At 44.6% G+C, this 23975-nt stretch overlaps 1 protein-coding gene across 2 annotated transcripts in view; it reads right to left on the reverse strand.

The window, feature by feature from the left end:
- Window positions 1-23975, reverse strand: part of RBM6 (RNA binding motif protein 6) — a 58087-nt gene that overhangs the window by 19558 nt on the left and 14554 nt on the right. For both annotated transcript variants that reach the window (XM_033071183.2, XM_033071184.1), the window contains exon 6: window positions 15799-15872. In XM_033071183.2, coding sequence (XP_032927074.1) covers window positions 15799-15872 — 74 coding nt within the window. The remainder of the gene's footprint in view (window positions 1-15798; window positions 15873-23975) is intronic.

Consider the following 23975-nt stretch of genomic DNA (forward strand, 5'->3'; position numbering starts at 1 on the left):
CAGGAAGGTAGACCTACCTGTGAGAAAAAAGCCAGACTACACCATAGGACACATCATGCCCACTTTTGAGGTTGGGTTTAGCTCACCTCTAGTTTACCCTGTTTGTAACAGCACTGCTGTGCACAGAGCCCAGCCTGGCTCTGCAGGTACATGAGCACTGAGCACTCTGATCCCACTTCCCAGAGAATCTATGGAGCTACAGCCAGGGCCAAGAGACAGCCTACTGCAGGTCAGGCACTGCACAAAGCACTGCTTCAGCTGCTTGTCTGTCAATTAGCATTTACAGTTAGCATGCTGAGATTTTTCATGCTTGTTGACAGCCTTTTAATGATGATGACTGGGGGTTGAGGAGGGGGAGAGCTTGCCAAAAAAGTATCTCTTTGCTCTCAAGACTGAGATGACAGAATACAAATCATCAGTGTCAATGCTTTTGCTAACTGTTTCTCTGAAAAAAAAAATTAGAGCATCCAAGAGTGACCTAGAAAATGGGAAACGTGAAAGGAGAGCTCTCAGAACACGGTCACTCCCTCAAATCAAACCAGACTTCCGCTTTAACTGAATCTATCCAAACACTAAAACCTTCAGTAAAATTTCACTCTGGAGCCTCCAAACAACGAGCTGACAGCATTCCAAGTATTTCACCGTGTGGGTCATGCTTCAGCAGCTACAACTGGGACTGTGAAACCCATGGAGACGTGGATGCAGCAACCAACACCACCATGGATTGCTATGGAGGAATGTGCTCCAGCTCTTCCAGGGGGATGACAGCAGCCATCCATCCAGTATGCCACCACCTCTGGTCACAAGGAAGACCATGAGTGCCTGACTTGGTGGAGCAATTGTCAGGCTCACCTTTACAGATGACACACTTGGGGCGGCACACATCAGTTTTGGAACAGAACCAAGGCACAGCTACCAAGCACCCAAATAAGCCAAACTTTTCTTCTTGGTTACATCCCCAAGGTAGTGCAGAAGGTGCTTCCACCACAATTGAACCACCTTCAGACTCTCTTTAGCAGCTGGCTCATGCACAAACCAAACACCACGTCAGCTAATTACTTCCTTACATTGTTTGTGGTCTGATTAAATGAAAAGTATCTGTACCACGAACTGAAAGGTTCAGGTATCCTTTTTGTTGAGTAATAGCCAAGCTGGAAGACTAATGTGCTCAACGTGATAAAAATTAACTGAAAATACTATTTGTAAACAGATAAAAAACTGCATATGAAGATTATGACAAAAGAAGGCTTATGGGTAGCACAGCAAAGCAGTCACATTAAAATACAAGAACTAACCTTGTTTATATTATGCTAATTTAGCCCTCTTATGCATATTTACTGTAATTAGGATGGTTATTCAAAAATCAGTATACATCCGTCATTTAAAAATTATTTTAAATTATTAATGACAAATGTTTATTGCCTTGGGATTGCTCAGACACTACCCCAGAAGGCAGTCTAGGAATGCAGTGGATGCCCTTGGTCCCAGCAGCACTTCCCAAAATAAAGAACTCCTACCATCCTCAGGGTATATTCCAGCCCTAGCCTCCAAATGCACTGGAGACAAAGGGCTGACAGCGCAAGCCAGGTTATCTAATTGGAACTGCAGATCAGAATGCTTTCGGGTTCTGCTCCTACTTGAGTATGGATTAGAAATGCAGATTTAACAACCCCCAAGCGCCACACAATGCAAGTTATGTAATGGCATCCTACTCCACTGGCATGCACCATGCAGAGGCTGAGTGGGAGCTGGCAGGGAGAGCACAGGGTTCTCTCCCTGACAGGATTCACCTTCAAATTAGGCAGGCAGGTGAGGTCAAACACAAAAGGTCTCCTTAACTATCATGGAATTGAGGAGGTAGCACCTTCCTGGGACAAAGCAGAGGGCCAACACCTGGGAGGATAAGAGACCAGCTGGATATATTTCAGAACAAGATCATCTCAGGCACAGAAACTGGTTTTTCCTCCTCTGTTTTCCATATGCTGAAGTTTTTATCTCTAAACTCATCAGCAGCTGTTGTACAAGGGACTCAACTGCACAGAGCAACAGGCAGTACATTTGCTTACCTCTGACAAAAAGCAGATGAGAAAAGCTGTGAACCCACAAACCACAATCCATCTCTAATTAAACAGGCAGAAAACGGAGCGTGACATGGAGCTGAAGAAACAAGAGCGATCCAGGCTGCTGCAGGGTACTGCAGCAATCTGGTATTTCCTACAGCAAAAGTAACTTCAAGCAAACTCCTTATGAGGCAGGATTTTCCCCAAGGCTCTCTAGCCTCTTTCTCAAGCTCTCAAACCAGTTGCAGCTCAGGGATTTCTTTTTATTGGCCTGATCTAGCAGTATGTCCAGCACTCTACTACTGAGTGGCAGACAGCCAAGGCAGAAGATTCAAGATATACAGAGAAAAAGCATGGTTTGAAAAGTGGTGGATCCCTGAGGAATTGTTACATCACCAAATGGATCCAAACAACTTTGCTGTACACTATGATTACAGATTTCCATCAAGACAAACACTGAGATGACAACTGACAACATAAACACTGTGTTAGTGGTCACCCAAAGAGCAGGATATGTGGCTCTTGGGCATCAGAGAATGCTATGGAGCTGAAGAGCACATGGCATCACCTTGAAGCATTTAGCAGTAAGGCATTTATTTCAACAGTGATCCAAGGCTGACCAGCATGGCATGCTCAGGGCTCCTGGTCTTCCAGGTCAGGGGAGGCCTGAGAGTGAGAGCCCAAAGCTGTCACCATCCATCCTGAGCTGACAGAACACTGCTTCAGGCACACACTGATGGGCATGTCAACAAAACTGGCACTAACACAGAACTGAGGCATTAGGAAGATAACTGAGAGAGTCCTAAAGATTCAGTAGCTAAATGTAACAGATTAAGATGCTATATAAGGATTATTTTATCCCAGATAGCTCCTGGTACCTCTTTTATAAAGTCCTTTTATTCAAAACTTATTACCCATTAGCACTGGGACCATCCACCAGGCCACACAAGCTTCCATACCTTGCTCCCTCCTCAGGCCTCCCTTCCTGCCTGGTTATCCAGGCCATTTGTCCTTTAGCAGAAGGTGCCAGTCTGCATCCTTTAAGTACCTTATTTCCACAGACACCCCAGCTAGCCTGCTGAGACACCTCCAGTTTTCTTCCTACGGTTTCTAAATTCCCTGGATACCAGCCATACCCTTTTTAAGCAAGTCCCAGTATCTTTCTGCAGCTCACCTCCTCTCACTGATATCCTTTTCGCAAATACACACAGAAATTGCTTTTCAGACTATGCCAGCTCTCTACATTTTAATGCCTGAATTTTGAACTCCAATTCAGTTCCAAGTTAGGACTCTCAAAGTGCTTATCTTTTAAACACAGTATTTGCTTTGCTTGTCAGCACTCTCAGTTCTGCTCTGAGAGCACCAAAAAGGTGGGCACAGGCAGGCTCCCAATTACAGCTGCAGGACGGATAACAGCGATGTGCCACAGCTGGGGAAAACACACAATGTGTTCAGAACCTCACATGCTCAAGGGCCAGCTTTGGGCAGCAGGTGATATGAATAGCTTCTGTATTTCACCCTTTAAGTAGATTTTAATACATCTGAAAGTTTTCTTTGATCCAGTGAAGCCAAGTGGACTTTCACCTGCCACTCAAGGCTCTCATGCATCTCTGCCTGGCTAATGGTGACCTCCAGCTTCCCTCACTCCTCTGAAGATGGCACATTTGTAGATCAGCTTATAGGATCAATGGGAAAAAAGTGGAAATTCTTAAAATTAAAGCCTTTCCTTTACAGCATGAAGGAGTCAGAAGAAGAATTCTAGAGACCAGACAGTGAGGATCTGGGGACAACAGCTCAAAGAGGGACAAGTTCTGTGTTCTGGTGCTACTGGCTGTGCTCCCACACCACAGCTAAAGAGGAGCATGAATGGTTAAGGCCATATAACAAGGTAAGTGAAGGAGGCCATGCACGTGAGTACCTTTAACAGCTGAACTTGATCTTAAAGGTCTTTTCCAACCTAAATAAGTCAAACACTCACTTTCATGCTCAGAAAAGTATCAATCAGGTTGAATCCTCTATTTGAAAAATATACTTAAACTTTCAAAACTTAGAGAGTATTTCAATATTTAGCATATTGAGTATCATTATTCACAGATGGATCCCTAGGGAAGGATCCACATGGCTCTGCCTCATCAATATTCCTTGACTTACCAAGGCCTACTGCATGGACAATGTTTGAACAACAACTGCTCCACAGACCCCCTTCTCTCCCAACACAGGGACTTCCATTCTCGCTCCAAAATGCCACTCTACTGACTGGACATATTTCTCACTTTTTTGTTTTTTTTACATGGCCACCTTTTTCCTCAAAGTTCATCTCATTGCATCTCACTGTTAAACAATATAAAGCTTAAGCACATTAGCACAATGCACTAATCCAGCCCAGGACCTTCCTGTGCACCTCCCTCAGGGATACTTTACAATTAGCAGTGGCCATAAGGAAGCTGGGAAACAATGAGGAAACACCCAGCACCTTAATCATAGGTTTGAAGCACAAATATCAAAACCCTAAAGAGCAATCCCAATGCAAAGTCACAGTGGAAAAAAAGTCAGGCTGGAAAGCTCTGCCTTAAAGGGGTACATTTATTCCTAGACAATTCAAGCTATTTAATGAAGCATTTGAAGACTCCACACACAAACAACACATGTTCTTCCTGGAGCATGTACCTATGGGATTACGCACCAATCCTAATACCTGCATAGTGAACAAAACTCAGGGTGTTCTGGGCAGCAGCAAATGTTTGCTAGGAACACACCAATTGTAAAGGGGAAGGGTGTGCCCCAGAGGCTCCTCCAGACACACCTCCCAACTCCATTCTTAGGAGCCTTCCCTGGCAGTGCCTTCTCTGCAGCCAGTGCTCAGGCAAGCTCCCTGCAGGACAGGCCCTCTGCTAAAAGGAAAAGACCCAAAAATCTGGGGAAGAGGAAGTATCTCTGAAGAAAAGAGGGTTTTATCCTTAGAGACAGCATTTCTCAATATTCCTAAATTCCCAGTTAATGACAAAAGTGGGTGCCTAATATTGCCTCCCACAGGATAAGAGCCCTGCCATTTGCCACCAGCAGTGCAACACTTACCTGTGTTATCATGCCAATGATGATTCCCAGCACATCACTATGACCTTGAGGTGGCCAATTCCAAAAGCTGTATCGAGATCTTTAACGGTCACCTGGACAGAACCTCAAGGCAGCTGGCCCACCTTCAGGCTGCCACCTGTACAGATTTCTGTGTCTGAGCAGATGCTGCTTCCTGAGAGCTCTTCTTGGAAGAGCTGTTGATTTGGAAAACAGCTGCTTTAACCTCTTGGGTCAGTATTTGCCAAGAAACCTGACACGGCAGGAGAACAGTTATCCAAGCCCTTTGGAGGGAAATGATTTTTCCCTGCCAGGCTGGCTTGGATGCAACATAACACAAGTGGGTGTCACAGCTCACTGTGGGACCCAGCACTTCTTCCTTTTTCAGGGCACTGAGGTTTAAGAGGTTCATTCAGACAAATCCACTGCACAAAGTCCAGAGGTAAATTCAGACCGTTCCTTCCTGGTCAGTTCTCAGAACTGCTCAAGAAAGGAATTTAGTGCCTTATCAGTGTGCAGAAGGAATGACTCTCCAGGCTCTGAGGCTCTGGTGGCTGACCTCAGCTCTTTGGGAGAGTAGAGCCCGAGAGGTGAGTGTGCAGGACAGCAGTTCCTCTGATAACCCTGACACCAAGGAAGGAAAAGAACACAGCTCCCTGTTGTGTTAGAAGTGCCTCAGCATGGCTGAATTCCAAAGGGATTGGGAAGGAGAAACAGCATGCACAGACACCTCTTTAAACTGTCAGATAAACTGCACAGTAGTGTGTGGCTCAGATACTGTCACTTGAACCCCCTGTGGGGATTTAATACCTGGGATTTAGTACCTGGTGACTCAGGACAGAGACTGGCCCGTGCAGACCAAGGGCAGCCAAGCACAGGGTACTGCCAGCAGCAAGCACTGGAGCACCAGAGAGGTGATGCTTTCAGTTGCTCCTCTTTGAACCAGATGGATCAACAATTTGCCTGTCATTAGGAGATGTCTGTGAAACTCTCTGGAATTCACTTCTTATATTTAGTGATGTGCCCAGTACACACTGGAAGGAAGAAAAAGAGATGAGCTGAGTTAATGGAATGGACAGGAAAGGCAGCAGTGGACATACCAGTCCCACATAAGCTAGGCACAGAACAACAGCTTGTCAGGGGAAAAAAATCCAAACCGCCTCAGCACGCCTCTCCTATCGCAGGTTGTGAAGAATCAATCAGACTTTCAAAAACTTAGGACTATAAACAGTAAAATACCTTAGTCATCATATCATTAATGTACAGCTTTGCACCATGAGAAAGCTTCTTAGTGAGACTTCTCAACCTGGTATTAAGTCTATGAAAATATATCTTGAGATTCTTAAGACTTAAAATTACTTTCTCTGTTAACTCTGCTCCTGAGATCCTTGATGGAAAAGTACATCAAATGTTTGCTTGGGCTTTAAATGCCATCCTGGCTTAAATATGGTTCATGAAGCCCATTTAAATATATTCCTAATTTCCTAGTTAGACATGTACTGTACATCACAAAAAACTAAGATTTCCCCTGTTGTCTATGAAAACGGGAGAAAATTACTTTCATTCTCTTGTTCTAAAGACAGTTTCAGAGTTTTAAGTACTTAAACCTTATGTTTACAGCTTTATAGTTTTGACCCTCATGAAAAATGTAATTCCTCACATGCCAGACTTGGTTTTAGACCCCTGTCCTTCAGAAGCCATTTGCTCATCCTGTGGAAGACAGAACTAACTGAACTTACGGTGGCCTGAAGCAATGGAGTTGAAGGAGGACACTTGGATGCAACATCTGGTAGCTGTCAACACATACACACAGTGCAACAGCATCACAAAACAAACCTTCAGGCAGAATGCTCCTTTACATCTGGTAGTTTTTGTTCTGCAGAAGCCAGGAAGAACTTTCCACCTCCATCCTGTGTCTCCTTGTACAACAGAGCTCCAAGATTTTCCCACACAACCCTCTTCTGGAAGCAATTGTAGCCAGGATTCAATAAGCTGGTTACACAGTGCTATCGTGGCCAATCCCATTCACAGGTTCCCTGATATGGTGGAAGAACAAACTCCCCTTCCTTATGTGAGAGGACTGGGGAAGGATTGCCTTTCCTAAGCAGAACAGAGATTTTGCCTGCCAGCACTCTCAGTGCTCTTCCACCTCATGTGTTTCCTGGTCCTGCACAGATGCAGAATGATAGCAAAACTCCTCATCTTGTAGCACACAGTGTTTCTTGTGCTCTCTGTAGGTATTAAAGCTTTAATAAGAGTCTAGAAGGTGCCCTGTGGCTTGCAGGGGAATGGGGCGGATAATAACTCCGTGTCCTCCTGTGTTAAATACCTGTTTCCTTGTTGCCTGTGATTGATGGATAATGACACAATAGCCCACTTAGGCGTGCCGCCCCCTTTTTCCACTGTAATAATTTCATTTCTAGACAAGAACATTAACAACCCAGTTACAGTCAAATGGAAACAGAAATTCACAAATAAAAGTTGCTGACTGCCAGAGCTTTGATCTTGCATCTTCAAACTTGAATCTGAATTTAATATTTTACCCGTGTGAGTCTCACAACCCAAGCAGAAAACAGCAAAACGCAATGTACTCCTTTTAAATGAACCCAAATTCCAGGTAGCCAAAATTCCGTTATTTAAATTAAAAAGGTCCAATACAAACTCAGTTGGGAAGAAAACAGACTAAAATCCACATCTGATGGGAATTTCAGCTCTCTCTCACTATCAAAACTGTATATACATAAAAAAGACACATCATTTCTACAGAAGGATAGGCATTTCTTTGAAGAGAAGGGAACAGTGGTTCTGCCTTCTTCCTTAACCCCAGGGAGTGTGCAGTTTAACATTTTTTACCACATCTAGAGTCAACATTTTACCTTCCCAGCAATCCAACACCAACAGTGCATCGAGTGACAGAAAAGCAATCGCTGCTAAGTTAGCATGAACGAACAGTTCTGAGGCTGAAGCTCACAACAACGACTCATCAAGTGAAAACTGCAACATTTTGGTGTGCTCCCACTTATCAAAACAGTCCAGATGGAGTCCTAGCGTTATAATCTGGCTCATATGCTTGTAAAACATATCTGGTGTTCCCCTCGACATTGCTGGAATTGGGCTGAGGACTCATTGGACTCAGCCCAACAATTTATGTCACCTCATTCTCAGTGACGGGTCCTGTGCAAACCATTATGGCAAAACTGTGATAGAAACTGGTCTCACTCTGGAAATGAAAGTTGTGGTGCATTCACTGAGATGTCTGGATTCTTGACTGAACCCGTCCCGACATTTCCCTCTCACTGCCAACTCATCTCCCTTAAGACACTTCAGTATCATCAGCACCGTCCACTTCTAAGAGTACAGAGGGAATTTCTGAGAGTGCAGCTGCAGTTTGGTTAGTCACCAGCTTACTTAAAAGGATGGCTTCAAAAGCATCAAAGCAAATTAGTGCCATGAGTCCTACTACTTTCATATAAGAGCTTGATCAAGGGATTTTACATCCTAATCCAAAATCCCCTTCTGACCATATACAGTCTATCAACTGCACTACCACACAATCTGTCCTACACCTGATTTACCATGTTCCTTTGAAGCACTCTGAGGCTACGAGGTACATACCTTCCAAATGGTTACACAGGGATATATTTAGTTTCTCCAGCTCTTCGCAGAAAATCAACTAATGATGAATGCAAACAATACAAAATGTAGAGTCTGTGAGAAAGATCACAGCAGTAAATCACTGCTCTTTGTCTTAAGATGAAACCGCACCTATGCATAGCATATATAACATAATCTATGACTAAGATTTCCCCACTGGCACACAATTATTCCATTAACACATTAGGAGGAGAGACCTGACAGCTACAGAGACAAGGTGCCATCTGTATCCTGCCCATGCATCCAAAGATTTGAAGTAATCTTTCCTAGCTCAAGGCAAGATCTCACCTAGAAACGAATTCAAAGGATGAGTGTTCCAGATGCCTCATCACTCAGGAGAATGCTTTGTGTACTGAAAATGACCAAACCAAAGCTATTTTTCGGGAATGCTCTGCCAATGAGTTCTCTACAACACAACTTTAGCCCTATGGAAGGGGCAGAAGCAGACTCACCCATGGTACACACTGCACTTCACATGCACAAGCAGAAGTTTTAAAGTACCCTCATTTTTACAATAGCAGTGCTGGGTGTGCCCAAAGGTCTGGCTGTCCCATGGTGGCTCTTCACTTTGAGCCACCAGTGCAGGGAATATCCAACCTTTTCCTGCCCAGCAGCTGTGAGTGATGCAGCACAAGTACTGAAATATCAGATCACACAGCCAATCAACCAGAGAGGACTGGACACCTGTCTTGTCAATCACTCACAGATCAAGTTATTTAAACAAATTTCAGGAAATCCAAATTTTTCCCTCCAGCTCCTGGCATTGGAAACAGAACATCTAATCCAACAAATAACAACTTGATTAATAAGGCATTTATAAGCTATAGGGAAAGAATGGTTATTTCAGAGTTACATCATCACACAGATTTGTTAATGTCAATGGGCAAAAAATTCCAAGAAACCCATCACCAGAACAGAAATGCAGGGGTCAGGAGGGAGAGCAGTTTCATTTGAGAAGAGTAGGGAGTGATGCTTTATATGAAACAACCTATTTATATAGCAGCCCAAGCCAACCTCAGCACACAGAATAGATAATTCTGTAATATACAGCAATATTTGAGTCCTGAGATAACCCTGCTGGGCCACACACCCCTAGCAGCAATCAGAGATACTGAGGAAGTTCCACTTAAGCATGTGCTGCATGCTCCAGCCAGCTCACCCAGAAGCTGTGCTATGGGACAATCCCACTGCAGCAGCAGGTCAGCAGCACCAAACACACACAGACCCCACCACGTGGGTAAGGTGAGGCTGAAGGAAAAAGGAGGACACGATTTTGGAATACAAGCAGGGAGGTGGAGGGACATGGCAAGCTGGGAATCACACAAGAAGAGGAAGAAGATGCAGCTTCACAACTCTTCTACTGAAAAATGAACTTCTTTTAAAACACATGGTAGCATGGTTTGCTTCTTGAGGCAAGGCAGGACAGAGCTGCCAAGAAGGAGGTTGCAGTTTTTTTATCTGGATAAGGCTGGAGAAAACACACTGATGGGAAGCTACCATTGGCTGAAAGGAAGAGTGTGTGAAGTCTCTGGCAGAAGATCTCTCACAACCTTCTGTGCCAAAGGAAGAGGGACTAAGAGGATTCACACGGCTTGGAGAGCTGAGATGACAGAAGATGTTGAGAAGACAGAAGACAGAAAGGTCCAGAGAAATATTTTCAGTACTTTTTGGCAGTTACATTTTACAACAAAAGGCACCCTTCTCTGCACATGGAAGGTCTTTGCAGCACACAGAGATTAAACCACTCCTTCCAAACAGGCAGTGCATTTATCACAGCTTCCTTGCAGGATACACACATGTACACCCACACACCCAGTCCTGTCACAGGTCACTGCAGGCAGATCCAACTGCTTATTCACAGGCAAGTGTCTGCCCAGCTCCAGGAGCTTCCCACTGCAGGATTCCATACAGATCTCAAAAGCTTACAACTCCAGTTAAATGCTGGTATGATGCAGTGATTAGTGAAACACAAGAGGGAATGAAAAAATGATTGACTCAACATGTCAAGCCCTCTGTGATGTAAGACCAGGGTGAACTCGTGACAAGGTCACACACTGAATCAGATACAAAAAAACCCAAATCAGCTTTACTGCCTGGAAATCCACTCATCCACCAGCCTGTGGAGAGAACTTTCCATAGGTCAGGCGGCTCATAAAAATTCTTCCACAATGTGCATGTTCCCAAACCATTAGGATGTTTACAGAAGAAACTGCCTAGGTATACAAGCCTTTCCCTCACTCAAAGTGGAAGACTCCAAAAGCAGATTCTAGAAATCCACACAGTCAAATGCTGGACAGGCTTTATGGGGGTGAGGGAGAGCAGGGGAAAAGGAGGTGTGCTAATGATACAACCTGAGCAAAATCCACACACCTAATATGCAGCAAGAAAAGCAGAAGATAATGCCAGCTGTGGATCCAAGGAGGATAGATCAAAAGCAAGGCCATCTCCAGCACCCTTAGCCTAACACACAAGTGGATTTCAGTGTATTTGTGGACATGCCACCACCACCCTCAACTGCAGGTTAACGCTAAAGAGACGGAGGAACATTGCCAAGTGAATAAATGATGGATACCAGACAGCCCGTGAAAATGCATTTGAGGCAGGTGTCATCTTCTATTATAGGGGGGATCTGGCAGATTCCAGGAAAAAAAAATCCAGACACCACAATTAGGCACATCCTACCAAAAGGAAAGCAATTCGTTTTGATGCTTGGACACACATTTTCTCTTACAAATTGCAACACACTCCCTGTACCATTCAATAAATACTCCAAGGCAACAGGTCAGAGGAAAAGTTCCATTCTCAGGATAAGCACATACTCCTTCTTTATTTAATTGGGAAGCCAAACAGAGTTGTGGCTTGTTACTGCAAATGTTTTCAGGACAGAAAGTCCTAAGCTTTGTCTGCTTGTCACAGCATCTTGTGGATTTTAACACCAACAGCTACAGTGAAAAGCCTGTGAAATCTGATCTGCACCAGAAGCTCTGTTCACACAGAATACAGAAAGACCCTGCAGTGAACGGGTACAGGGGAATTGGCTCAGAGCAGGAGAAACACACAGTTGATGTTTCTAGTTGCACAGGAGTGGGACATACTCAAGTGAGCACCCACAAAATCCAGTAAGAATCCCTCTTACTCTCTCCAGTATAAAACAAGCAGGGAGTGGAGAGATGCACTGCAGGGAAACTGCTCTGACAAGTGCCCACCTCAGTGCAGGAAGGCACCAGAGGAAGTCTTGAACAACCACTCCAGCACATGCCTGGAGACCTGCACAATAATGTACAGTGTATGCATTTTTAAGAGTTCATGCTATAGCTCTCCTCTTACCCTCTTTTTTAAGAAATAGGAGGAAAAGTTGTTAGTTACTAGCAACAAAAGCTAGGAAATACTTCTGCAGCCAGTGTTGCTAAGTTTGATGCCTGAGCAGATTTAGAGATAATACTACAGAGTCGGTTGAGACAAGCCATTTGCTCCTGATCTCAAAAAACCCCTCTTGCTTTCACATGTGTAACAACCAGCTTCATCTCAGTGAAAACAGTACAATATGCAAGCAGCAGAGACAGGCTCCTTCCATTTCTCCACCTCCTGCCTTTACGATACACAGCAATACACAAAGGGTACTTAAATTCCCACCTGATTTTCTCACACCAATTAACATGTTTGTTATGTCTGTTCTTTTCTACACATCAAGGAGGAATGCAAAAAGATCCCACGCCTATGGCCAAGAGCAGCCAAGGGATGTATTCCCAAAGCTGCTTCCAAGAAGCCAACCTGGTGCCCTCAGATAGGAACACTAGCACAGCAGGGGCTATGCCAAAGAAACACCAAATGCCACACCACACCCTTTCAAAAACGACAATAAGGAAGGAAAAATTATTCAGGAGAAATCATGCAACTTAACAGACAGAAACCCAATTTTCCATTCAAAATAACTTTCTCCCCAAAAGAAAAGCAGTTCATGGCAGACAGAAAAAGGTTTCACACAACTCAAGTGACAGCTACCATGAACCGAAAGGCCACCAGGAGCATCACCAACCGTGAGGCTGCTACAAGGGCTGGATCTATACTCTGCACAACAAACCAACAGCTCACCTGCCCTGCTGGGGCAGAGCCCCCATAAAGCCAGAGGGAGAGCCAGCACCTGGCACCTCACTCCTGCAGCCCTGTGCCCAGCACCTCCACACTGGGAATAACAGCAACCCTGCTAGGTGGCACCTTGGCACTGGAGTAAACTGCCAATGCAACAATCAACAAGCCAAGACAATTAATAACGGGTCTGTTGTCATTACTTTAGCTGTGACAGTGAATACACTTGGAATGAAACTCTCCTGCAAAATTAGGGCAACACAGATTCTGGGTGTTTCCTTATCACAATATATGTAACAGAAAAGCCCCCTCAAATCTCAGCAGTCAACATACATGCTAAGATTTACTGAATGGAAGGAGTTGAACCTGGTAAATCTGTAGTTTGCAAGTCTGGCAATGATCTTAAGTGGGTGCCGGTATGTGTGAAGTAAAACAAAAAAATATCAGAGTGATACAATAAAGGGAGGTAGCAAATTGTTCTGCAGGCAGGGGCAGTTCAACAGGCATTAAACAGAATTAAAAATGCTGGTTTTGCACAAGCTATTTATTCCCAGCCTGCAGATGCCTGAGAAAGAGGCAGGTTGACTAGTGAGGGACCAGCATGTCACTTGCTATTTATGCTCTCACAAGTGACTGAATATGACAGGGACAGTTGATAACCTTCTGAAAATAACTGAACTATCAAAGAATCTGTGTCTTAGCTAACACAGGTTTACGGTTTTGCAGCTTGCAAAAATGCAGACTTTCAGTCTAAGGAGATGATCTTGCACCTCTACCCTGGAAGTTATTGAAGTGGAATATCTATTCTCTAGGGACAATTCATAATTCCCTTTTTGAAGATCTCTATTTGTCTCTTACTGAGAATTTTAAAGTCACCTATTACCTTTGCAGTATGTCAGGTACAAATATTGCTGCTTTTTTTTTTTTTAAGGTAATTAGAAGGGTTCTTTTTCATGTTCAGTCAAAACATTAGACAGATTAGACAAGTTAACCTACATGGGGCAATCCAGAAGCTACAGCTCTGCTGATCAAATGTATGTAGCTTGGGTCATCCCAAACCCCACATTTCTAACTTCTCTAATTACTAACTACTGTAGGCCTACTAAAACATGATGAAGATTGGCATATGGAGGCTTGGGAGATGATCCTTCCAAGCACTCCATCTTCTAGCTTTCCTCTGCACACACACAGTGTCAGGTATAGCAGGAAGGAAACTGGAAGTCTTTCACACCCTGCCTGTTTTTAGCATATCCCAGGTGGGTACGGCTGGGACCTCAATTCCTGTCACTAGTAGGAAAGGGAAGCACAGGAAAGCGTTTCCCAGCCTAAATCACTGCTGTAACTGATGATGGGGAGGTCAGTGTAAGCAGCAGTGGAACACCAGTCACAGCTTCTTCCCATGCATGTGTGTGCAGTGATTTACTGGGCAGGCACTCAATTCAGTTTAAGGATTGGTGCCTACAGGCTCTCTGCTGTAGCAATGGACCAAACCTGATCAAGTTAAAACACCTGCTCAGTTCTATATACTCCAAATGGAGAAAGGGCAGAGCAGGCATCAACAATCAGAAAAAGAGAGACTCTCAAATTCCCTGATACTTGGGAATTGCTCTTGCATAGGAGGACATTATTGCAGTAGAATGGTAGAGATATGGAGAGGCACTCGGTTAAAAGCAGTGTCATCTATAATTATAGATTCCCCAGTGACAACAAAATAAACTGGGAATTGTAGAAACACTGAAGGGCAAATAAAATTTGTCACTGATGGTTAAAGTAATAATTAATTCTGGAGCCTTCTCTCTGCTCCTCACCACCACCTCGGTGGGAATGTGCCAGGCTCTTTCCCAGCAACGGAATTATTTCTGTAAAACATTTTTATAAGTTGCAATACCTCTGTAACTGAAAATAGAGGCAAATGCGAGTGCTTAGTGGGACCTTTGAAACCCCAGCTGTGAAGACTCATTAACTGTAAGTACATTTTTGCAGATGCACAGCTCTGAATCTGACTCATAAGTCACCTCCCATGACGGCAAGACCCGGGATTCAGGTAAAAAGGCTTAAGATAATTGATATGGATTATTACTCAGGCAAATTAGGAGGAAGAAAGCAGCAAAGAGAAGACTTAAGGGATATGGTGAAGGAAGGGGGATCAGAAGCTGGCTCTGGTGAGGGATCCATCATTTGCAGATCCAAGGCACAAGGAGGGCAGTATGAGATGGGAATCTATGTTTTATCTAACAATATTTATGCATCTTGCCCTGTATGGGGACAACAGCTCTAGCTTCAAATACCAGGTCAGAGTAAAGGCTCCTCTTGAATAGTTACTGGAGATTTAATTTTCTCTTTTTAAGGGCTGGAAATGTTCAGATTTACCAGGCTCAACTGCACATAAGGATAGTCCTTGTGTCTGCAGCTCCAGGTTGCCAAAGGACAGGATAGATATGAGGGAGATGCACAATTAAGCATCTCGCCCACACATAAGGCATATGGCAAAGTGGAGCACTCAAGTCACAGCTGACTCAGAGCTGCACATGAGGGTATGCACCTACAGTCACATGTGCATGTGTGTGTGCACCAACAGCCGGGGGAAGCATTTACTGCCAGCGCAGCTCTTCCCCACTGCATTTCAGTGAGTACAGAAACAGCAGGCCAAAACCTGCAGCAGGAGTCTGTCAGCCACCAGTCTCTGACTGCAGCCAGTGTGTTGACACACACCAGGGAGGAGGACAGACCACTTGGTGTCCAGCAGCTCTTTCCTGCTGGCATTTCTAAGCCTGATACAAGATTCTGGTAACAACATTTAAACCGCGGTGTTGCGTATTAGATAAGAACAGATCTTCCTTCACAAAAGCCTTATTGGCTTTCCACCACCCCACCAAAAAAAAAAATTAAAAATCTTCTAGCAGCATTGACCGAATTGTAAAGCAACCTGGTTGGCTTCCATGCATCCGATGGCCTCTTCCAAGAGTGAAAACTCCACGCAGACATAGCCATAGTCGTAACCTGGGGACAGCATTTAAATACAGACGGGAGTCATGTTAGTGCCTTGTCATAAAGAAAGCCACATTAAATAATCCATTTCCCTTTCCCTCCAATGACAAGCCCTCTAACCACCACCCCTCTACCTCAGAATGAAAAAGAAAGAAACCAGGGACTAGCTGGATGATGATTAACTGTGCAGTTTACCATGAATGTTAATAGTAGTGTTCCCACTTTCCCTTACACAGCCCAGTGACAGTCACACCTTTCTTAGGGCAAAAATAACTGCTTTGCTCTTTGTTTTTTCCAAGTCATAGTGACTTTCCATTGCCAGTTTCACATTTTGTGCTACCTTGGAGGCAGCACTCTCCAAAGTAAGTGTTGATAAATCAATTTCAAGTACTTTGCTGCAGATGTATTTTATACGAATAGCCAGCATTTTAATTGGGCAATATTTCAGAAAGAGCTAACACAATTCTTTTGCCTTTGCTATTTTTCTTTCAACACCTGCTTACTTTTTGAAGTCCAATCCCTTGCATTATGAAAAAGTCCAGCTGAGCAGGAATGAGAACTCCAACTTTCTCATTTTGGTATAGATGTCACTGCACACATAACAAGAGGGTGTGGGAGCTTTAAGTTCAGATTCAAGAACCTATAGAGCCTTTACTCTTCTCACTCCTTGGAAAGTTGTCATCTCTGTCACTGCAGAAGGGACCCACTGATTTAACTGTGTGCACTCCAGTTACTCAAATATTATGAAATATTATGTCTCAAAGTAAAGTTCAGTGAGGACACTACAGAATCTAAAAGCAATTCAAGATCCAGCCCCAATGTTGAAACTATCTCCAAGAACTGGAGCGCTGAGGAACAACCTAAAGTCACAACCTCACCCTTCACATGTCAAGGCCACCACAATCCAAAACAGTACTTTCCAAAAGGTCATGGGCAGAGATGACCCTACACGGGCATAAGCAGTGAGAGAGCTTGGCTCCCTCCTGCTGCTGCTCTTTTGGCTGGTTTGGAGCGAGACAAAGGCTGGTCTGCATGAGATTTGTGCCATTTTAGGCACCTAGCTGTCCTGGTGAAGAGTTCATCTTCCCTCCTAAAGATGCACATCTCAACTCTGGGATTCTCAACCCAGGTATGTATCTGCTTCCTACTGCTTCAGTCCCTCACCTTCCATGAAAAGGTAACTAACTCCATGCATGCTTCTCCCAGGCAAGGCATTCCAGCATCTGGGAAAACAGCTCCAGCTCCCTCAAGCCTATGCCCAAGAACATTTGCTGCACACTCTAATTTTTCCTTCTCTCTCACTTTACCACATCAAAGACAGGACCACACAAAACTATTTCATCATCAAACCCTACTGATTTTTTTCTTTTTTTTTTATTCTGGGAGCTCTCTGCATGCTGTTCTAACAACACAATCCTGACTTTGCACCTTTGCCCCTAATAACAAGGCTCCAATTTGAATCCAGCACCTTTTCCAGCTCACAGAGGAATTTATTCCCCTTTCTCATTATTTTAACCAATATAATTACGCTAAACAGAAATTTATCAATCTGTGTGCTGTTCAGCTCAGTGGAAGATGCAGTCCAGCAGCACAACATCTGTGGTGGAAGGCAGCTAAAGCCACTTGACACTCTTAAGTCAAGTGGGCACCTGGAACTAGAGGTGTGGTTTCAGCTGGCAGGATTGACAGAACCAAACTGATCCAGCTGTTCCCATGGCACCCATTCTGCTCTGCAATACAGCCACACCAGATCACATTTTGAAAATTAAAGAGTACTCCTCTCTGCAGAAGGCAGCTGCTCTCCAGAAGCAGTGCTGCCCCTTGCTGGGAGACTGCTCTGCATTCTGGGCAGACACCTCTGCTACTCCACGCACAGTGTGCAGTCTCACATGGCACATTTTAAAGTCTTACTCAAATCCAGAACTCTGGAGTCACTTCTTTCCCTTCTGTTTAGAAAAGGGCTGCATGAATGATATTTGTCAGACCCTAATGCTCCTGATTCCCCTTCAGAGAGGATTTTTGAAAGCTGCTTTAATCAGCAAGGCAAGATCAGAGCACTATCTTACTTCATGAGGTGTAGAAGACCTCATGAGGGACACAAAGCAAGAGTGCAGAAGTTTTCATTCTATTTGTTCTGCAGTAAGAGGACATTTACATCCCAGTCCTCCTGAAGGGAATGAGTAGTTTAGACATGGATTTAATCCAGCATGACACAACTGAGAGTGCAAGGCTGAATGTTATATGGAGATACAAAAGCTCAGATGCTTGGAGGAAAGTATGCCAGAGAATCATTCCAAGCATTACATGGAGACAGCTAAGGGGAAGCCCAGCACACTTCTCCTTCTGCACTTTCCCCACCTCTGCTCTCCCCCACCAAACTCATAAACATAGCAGCAATAACATGTACAAAAACAATAACCATGGGCCCCGAATCCTGCCAAAATGCAGCTCCAGGCCAGACATTCATCTCTCGTGGTCGGCTCACAGAGGGATGCAGTGCTCTGGAATACACAAGCTGTCCCTGCACAGACAGCACCGAAGTGGTGATGCAAGAAGAGAGCAGCCTGGAGCCACTTGCTGAAAACCACTGCTGAGATGTGTGGGGGCTTGACACTTTTCCCCTCCCCCAGATCCAGAGCTTTGCATGGATCTGACAAGCACACTCAGGATGTGAGAACTATAGAGTAACATCAGCCTTGGGCAGCACACCACTCCTGCTCTGCCCCCCTGCCCCCCGCTCCTCCAGAGCATCCTTCCATTTTAGACCATGGCAGGGAGGTGACTGAAATGGAAGCCTGTGGAACAATGGTACCACACCTTCAAAACATAACAGCTGCTGATTTTTCCACCATCTGCAACAACCACATTACCCAGAGAATAACACTTGAAAAACAAAGCCAAGTGGCTTGAGGCTGGTTCTTAAAGAGGAGCAACTAGAGAGGCTCCTGCTCCCAACCATTGCTGTGCCTCTTCCCAGCCTCCTCCACAGGGCTGGTCCAGCTCTGTGTAGCAGCTGCTGAGTTTGTTTCTGAAGCCTTCACACAGTTTGCCTGTCAGAATGCCAACAATTTAGGTGCTGTTACCAGAAGCAGGGCATGGGATTTTGACGGAAGAATAGAGCCAGGCACCTAATGGCAGGAACTGGTTCCATAGGCATCCCAGGTTAAGCAGTGCTCCCTTGTGAGAGCTCTTGGACACCCTCTGGTATTCTTCAGGTGACAGCAGTAAAAGCAAGGCAATCAAACCAGCAAAGCAAAACCACTGCTGAAGAATACTGTGGAGTTTTTTTACTCAAAGAGGCCTAACTTCACATGCAACGTTTCATATGAAGATACAAATCCTGGTTTCTTCAATTATTGATTAGTACAATACTACAGTTCAGGCTCCACAAGAAATTAGAATGGAGTAGATTTGTGGAAGTATATATGATCAACATAAACTCTGTCAAAAAGGAAAGAAATCTTTGTGGTATTTTCCCCACAACAACCTCTGAGCACGCTGCAGCACAGCTGCACTTTCAAAGCGATCTTTCCAACAGAAACACTTGAACTTGCCCAGATTTTGGTCCTAGCATAGCCATAAAACATGCATGTCCTCATCTTCCCCCATGTTTTAGGTCAACAGTGTAAAAGGACTCTTGCACCTTATTTAGCTACTTCCTTTCAGCTGTGCAAGTCTACAATACCACAGGCTGTGTACGACGGATGAAATCAGAATGCAAGGAGAGCGTGCACAAAGATTGCAGAGGACTTCTGCTATCCCTTAAGTGCTTCTATGTATACACAATCCTTTATGGATGCTCCCAAAGCATGCTCGGCTGTCTTCAGCACTGAAAATGGCACAAAGGCTTAATACTGAGGAGTAAGGACACATTTAGAGCTCCAGGAAGCAGCTCTGCAAGCACTGGAATAAAGAACATTCTGCCTCTGAAACAGACGTGTTTTAGCAAAGTGAATTTTGACAGCAAATGGAGGGTCCCTGCTAGCATGCAATGGTTTGGCTAAAAATCCTGAAAGCCTGCCTTAAAACTACTGTTCTTTGGCTTCAGATGTAGAGATCAAAGACTTGAGATTTAAAATAAGTCTTGTCTCTATACAGACACAGTTTCTACTGAACAACTGACACATAGTAATGTGTTAGTTCACCATAGTTTGTTATATCAAAGATCTAAATAAAGGAAAAACATAATGTTGTTCTCATAGGGACTGTAAGCAGTGTGAAGACAAAAAAAAATATCTCTGGAGTTTTAGAAGACCAAACTAAAAGATCCTGTAGTGACAGCAGCCCTATCTGTGCCAAAGCAAAGATAGTTTTGGAAAGAAGGCAGGATGGCAACATGACAAAGACATCCAATCCAAGAAGCGATCCAGCTTCTTGATTCTAGAAATGAGTGTGCAGTCAGTCATGTTCCTGCACAACCCCAACAAGCTTAAGGCATTAGGTCACCTCACATCCACAGGGAACCATAACCTGCCTTTGCAAAAACAACTCTGACAAACCCCTGGCTGCTCTGGGGCAACACAAAGATTCTTCTCCTCCGAGACTGGAATAAGACCGACTCCCATTAAAGTAACTCCATGTAACAGCTCACTAAAGGACACTACACTAAGCTCAGCAGCTGGGTCACCTGCCAGCATGGTGGAGGTCCCTGCATCTGCCAGGTGGGGCCAAGAAGCCTCAGGGCAGATGGATGCAATGCAGTCTCCATAGGCAGAGAGCTTCCCCATCATCCCAATAACACCCCACTTGTGTTTTTTTCCCTAGGATAAGACAGAACTATGACAGAAAAAAAGCATTTGCAGTTCTGGGGACTTCTAGGTCTCAGAGAGATGGCACATTAAAGCAGAGCCATGACCAGCAGCTGAAGCAGGACATTCTTCCCGCTTGCTCCCTTCAGAGGCAGCTTGGCAGAGCAGGGTGCAGCTGAGGAAACGCTCCACAGAGTTTCACCCATGCCAGAGAAAAAAGTTCTATTGCTTCAAGAGCAGCTACAGCATGAAGTATGGAGTGACTATAAAGAACTGCTACATCCCTGAAGGAATCTGCAGTCTCACCTCTTGATCTTTGGGGAGCTCATGTAATGGAGACAGGGACTGTGCACCCTGTTCTCAGAGAACCTGCCATTTCGTGGTTGAAAGGAAGATCTACCTCACGAGTGGGAGATGTTGGCAATGTGCCCATGATCCCACACACAAGATTCACCTGTTTCCTCCAAGAAAAGATGCTGATGTAGGTCATCCATACCAGAGAGAAAAATAGTGGAGAACACAGGGCTTTTTCTGGGTCTCAGCTGTTACACTGGGCTACTATTAGGCGGCATCATACACTCAATGCTTCCAAGAAAGCAGGAGCTCCTGGACATGGTCACAAATGGCTGTACCTGTGCTTACTTACTAATGCTGCCTTTGCAGTGAGGATGGGCACCAGAACAGTGCCTTCTGTGGCAGGCAGAGGAAATAAATCTGTCCAACCAGTCTGAAAATCTGGAGAGCACTTGTTGGAACCCTTGAAACTGAGAGTTTTGGGCTTTCTGTGCTGGCAGGCACTGACCCCCAGGAGAACACTGCTTACTGACCTAAGGCTATGGAGAACGCTTCCAAAACTGAGTAACAGAATTGGGCTCACTAGTGTGTAGTTTGAATAGAAGTGTGTAATATCACATGGTGGAAAACTGAGAATTTAGGGTTTTAGAATATAGTACTATATAGAAAGTAAAATGGAGGTTTTAAGACAGAAGTTTCTTTCTTCTTCACCTTCTTCTTCATAGGTCTAGGTGGTATTTTGTGTGATTGGATGGAGGAGTTCACATTGCGGGTCACAGGTGATTAGTTACTAAGTAAAAATAATCCAGGTAGCTTTTCTTAATTGGACAACTGGCCCTTAAAAAGCCTTGTAGAAAGAAAGATACGTTGCCATTTTTAGCTTGTTAGCTAGAAATGCTGTAGAACTCACTGTAACAGATAAGAATTAATAAACATCTGAGTCCAAACAAGAAATACTGTCTCTAGAGCTTTTAATCCCGACTCTGGCAAAAAAACAGAAAATAAAACGCAATAGGCACCCCCACAGCACAGCAGGGACAGTGCCAATCTATCTATGCTACCACAGAAGCCAAAATCATGAGCTCTCTCAGTACCAGCTGGTGGATTCTGAGCATCCATAAATTTGTCAGATCTCTTAACTGCACACATAAATTGGTCTTCAGAGCTACTAAAGCTGAAGAGCTGCACTAGAATAAACAGGACAACCTGAAACAAGCTATATCCCCAATCCCTTTCCAAGGCTGAGCATTTACAAGCCACACCTGCTGCTGGGAAAAGGCCTGTCACTTCCTGCTGTCCCTCTGTGTAAAGTACACTCTTATTCATTCATGACAGAGAACAACACTGAAACCACAGGAAATGAAACACAGCTGTATTCTGAAAGGTAGAGCACTACTGTCCATCTTCCTCCCTCAATCCTGGAGAAGAAGACATAGAAAGGACCTGCCTGAGACACCCTCAAAGGCAGGCACCAGGAACTACTACAGTCAGAACCCCAAATGGCTGTCAGTCCTTCCTGGCACAAGGAGGATAGTTGACCCACCAGCACGAAGGAGAGGAGTGAAAAAATCCCAATGCTAAGATTGTACACATTGTAGTTTTATTAAAGACAAAGTATTGCATTATGTTTGTACAGAAACCTGGAACCTGAGGAAGGTTGGGGCTTTCAATTAACTTCATAAGAGAAGACTGTGAGCTGCATACCTAGGAAGGTGTTTCATCCACAAACTTGGTTTTTTACTTGCTAAGGTGAACCTGGTCTCCAGGATATACAACTTGTCATCTCAGCACAAAGTAATCAAGGTAATGTCAGCATACTATGCAAAGCCTTGAAGTCTTGCTCCAGAGATGCAAAAAGAATGAGCAACTTTGTAAAAATGGATTCTGCACGTCAAAAAGGCTGTGAGCATGTTTTATGGATGGATGTGTTTGCTGCCTTTTCAGAGTAAGCCTTATAACCCTGAACCAAGGTTGAGCACTATCACAAACTGACTTAGACCAGATTTGTACTTCCTAATTCCTAAGCCACCACATCACAGATGAGGAAAGAGGAGCAAGAACACCTTTTGCTTCCAAGAGACAATGCACTAGTGCCCTGAAACCAAGCAAGGCAAGCCAAAAGCTTACTGCCCACACAGCTGGGAAAACTGGCAAGGACCGCTGTTGATGACCATGGACTAATTCCAGCTAAGTGTATTTTTTGGTTCTTGGCAGGCTATTCTGGTTATAAGCTAGAATCAATTGGTTCAGGCACATCAGTGCTGAAGGTATTTCTGCAAGTCCTGGCAGGTGAGCTCTGCAAAATTCTGCTGATGACTAGGGAATCTGACCACGCCTCAAGGGGAAACTCCTCATGTGCTACAGCATCTCGTGAGCTCAGGGATGGTCATCTCAGCTCTCAGCAAGTGCCTGAGGTGTGCACACCTGAGTCATGGCTGATGCAGCAGAGTGGGTCACACAACCTTCACTGTGCAAAGCACTAAGCACAGCAACAGATTATTCATCCTATGGTGCATCAGCACCAGCCTTGATGGTGAGCCAAGCTGTCCTCTGTATAATTAGCACAACAGGCCAGATGTCCCTCTGCACCACAGCATGTGCTAGAGGCATCCCACAGCAACCCACAGCATGTGCTTTGTACCAAACCCCAGAATCCAAGCCCTTGTGGGACCTAGTCCTCATCTAATTCCAGAGGGTTGGTGCCAATCCAACCTCTATACAGGGAAGCCAGTGGCCCATCACAAATCCACCCTTCAGAGGGGTTCTCCCAAGAGCACTGCATCCCTCCAGAAAGGAAACAAAATGTTTCCATTTGGCACAGTCCCAGAAAACTCTCCTCCTGCAGAGGGGCAGCTCACCTCTCCAGTCCTACCTAAGGCTGGGAACTGCAGAATGATGGCACCTGCAGCAGGAGCAGCATCTTGCCAGCATTTCTGGCCTCCAAGAGCAGCCCTACCCAAACACCACCCACAGAAAGGAAGCTAAAACCCTGTTATATGTGGGCCTGACAAATGCACAGCCATGTCTGCCTCAAGGGAAAGGTGATCTCACTGCCTTGGAATGCACTCCAGCC

Source organism: Catharus ustulatus, chromosome 13, assembly GCF_009819885.2.
Source record: "Catharus ustulatus isolate bCatUst1 chromosome 13, bCatUst1.pri.v2, whole genome shotgun sequence".
In the NCBI taxonomy this organism is placed as follows: domain Eukaryota; kingdom Metazoa; phylum Chordata; class Aves; order Passeriformes; family Turdidae; genus Catharus; species Catharus ustulatus.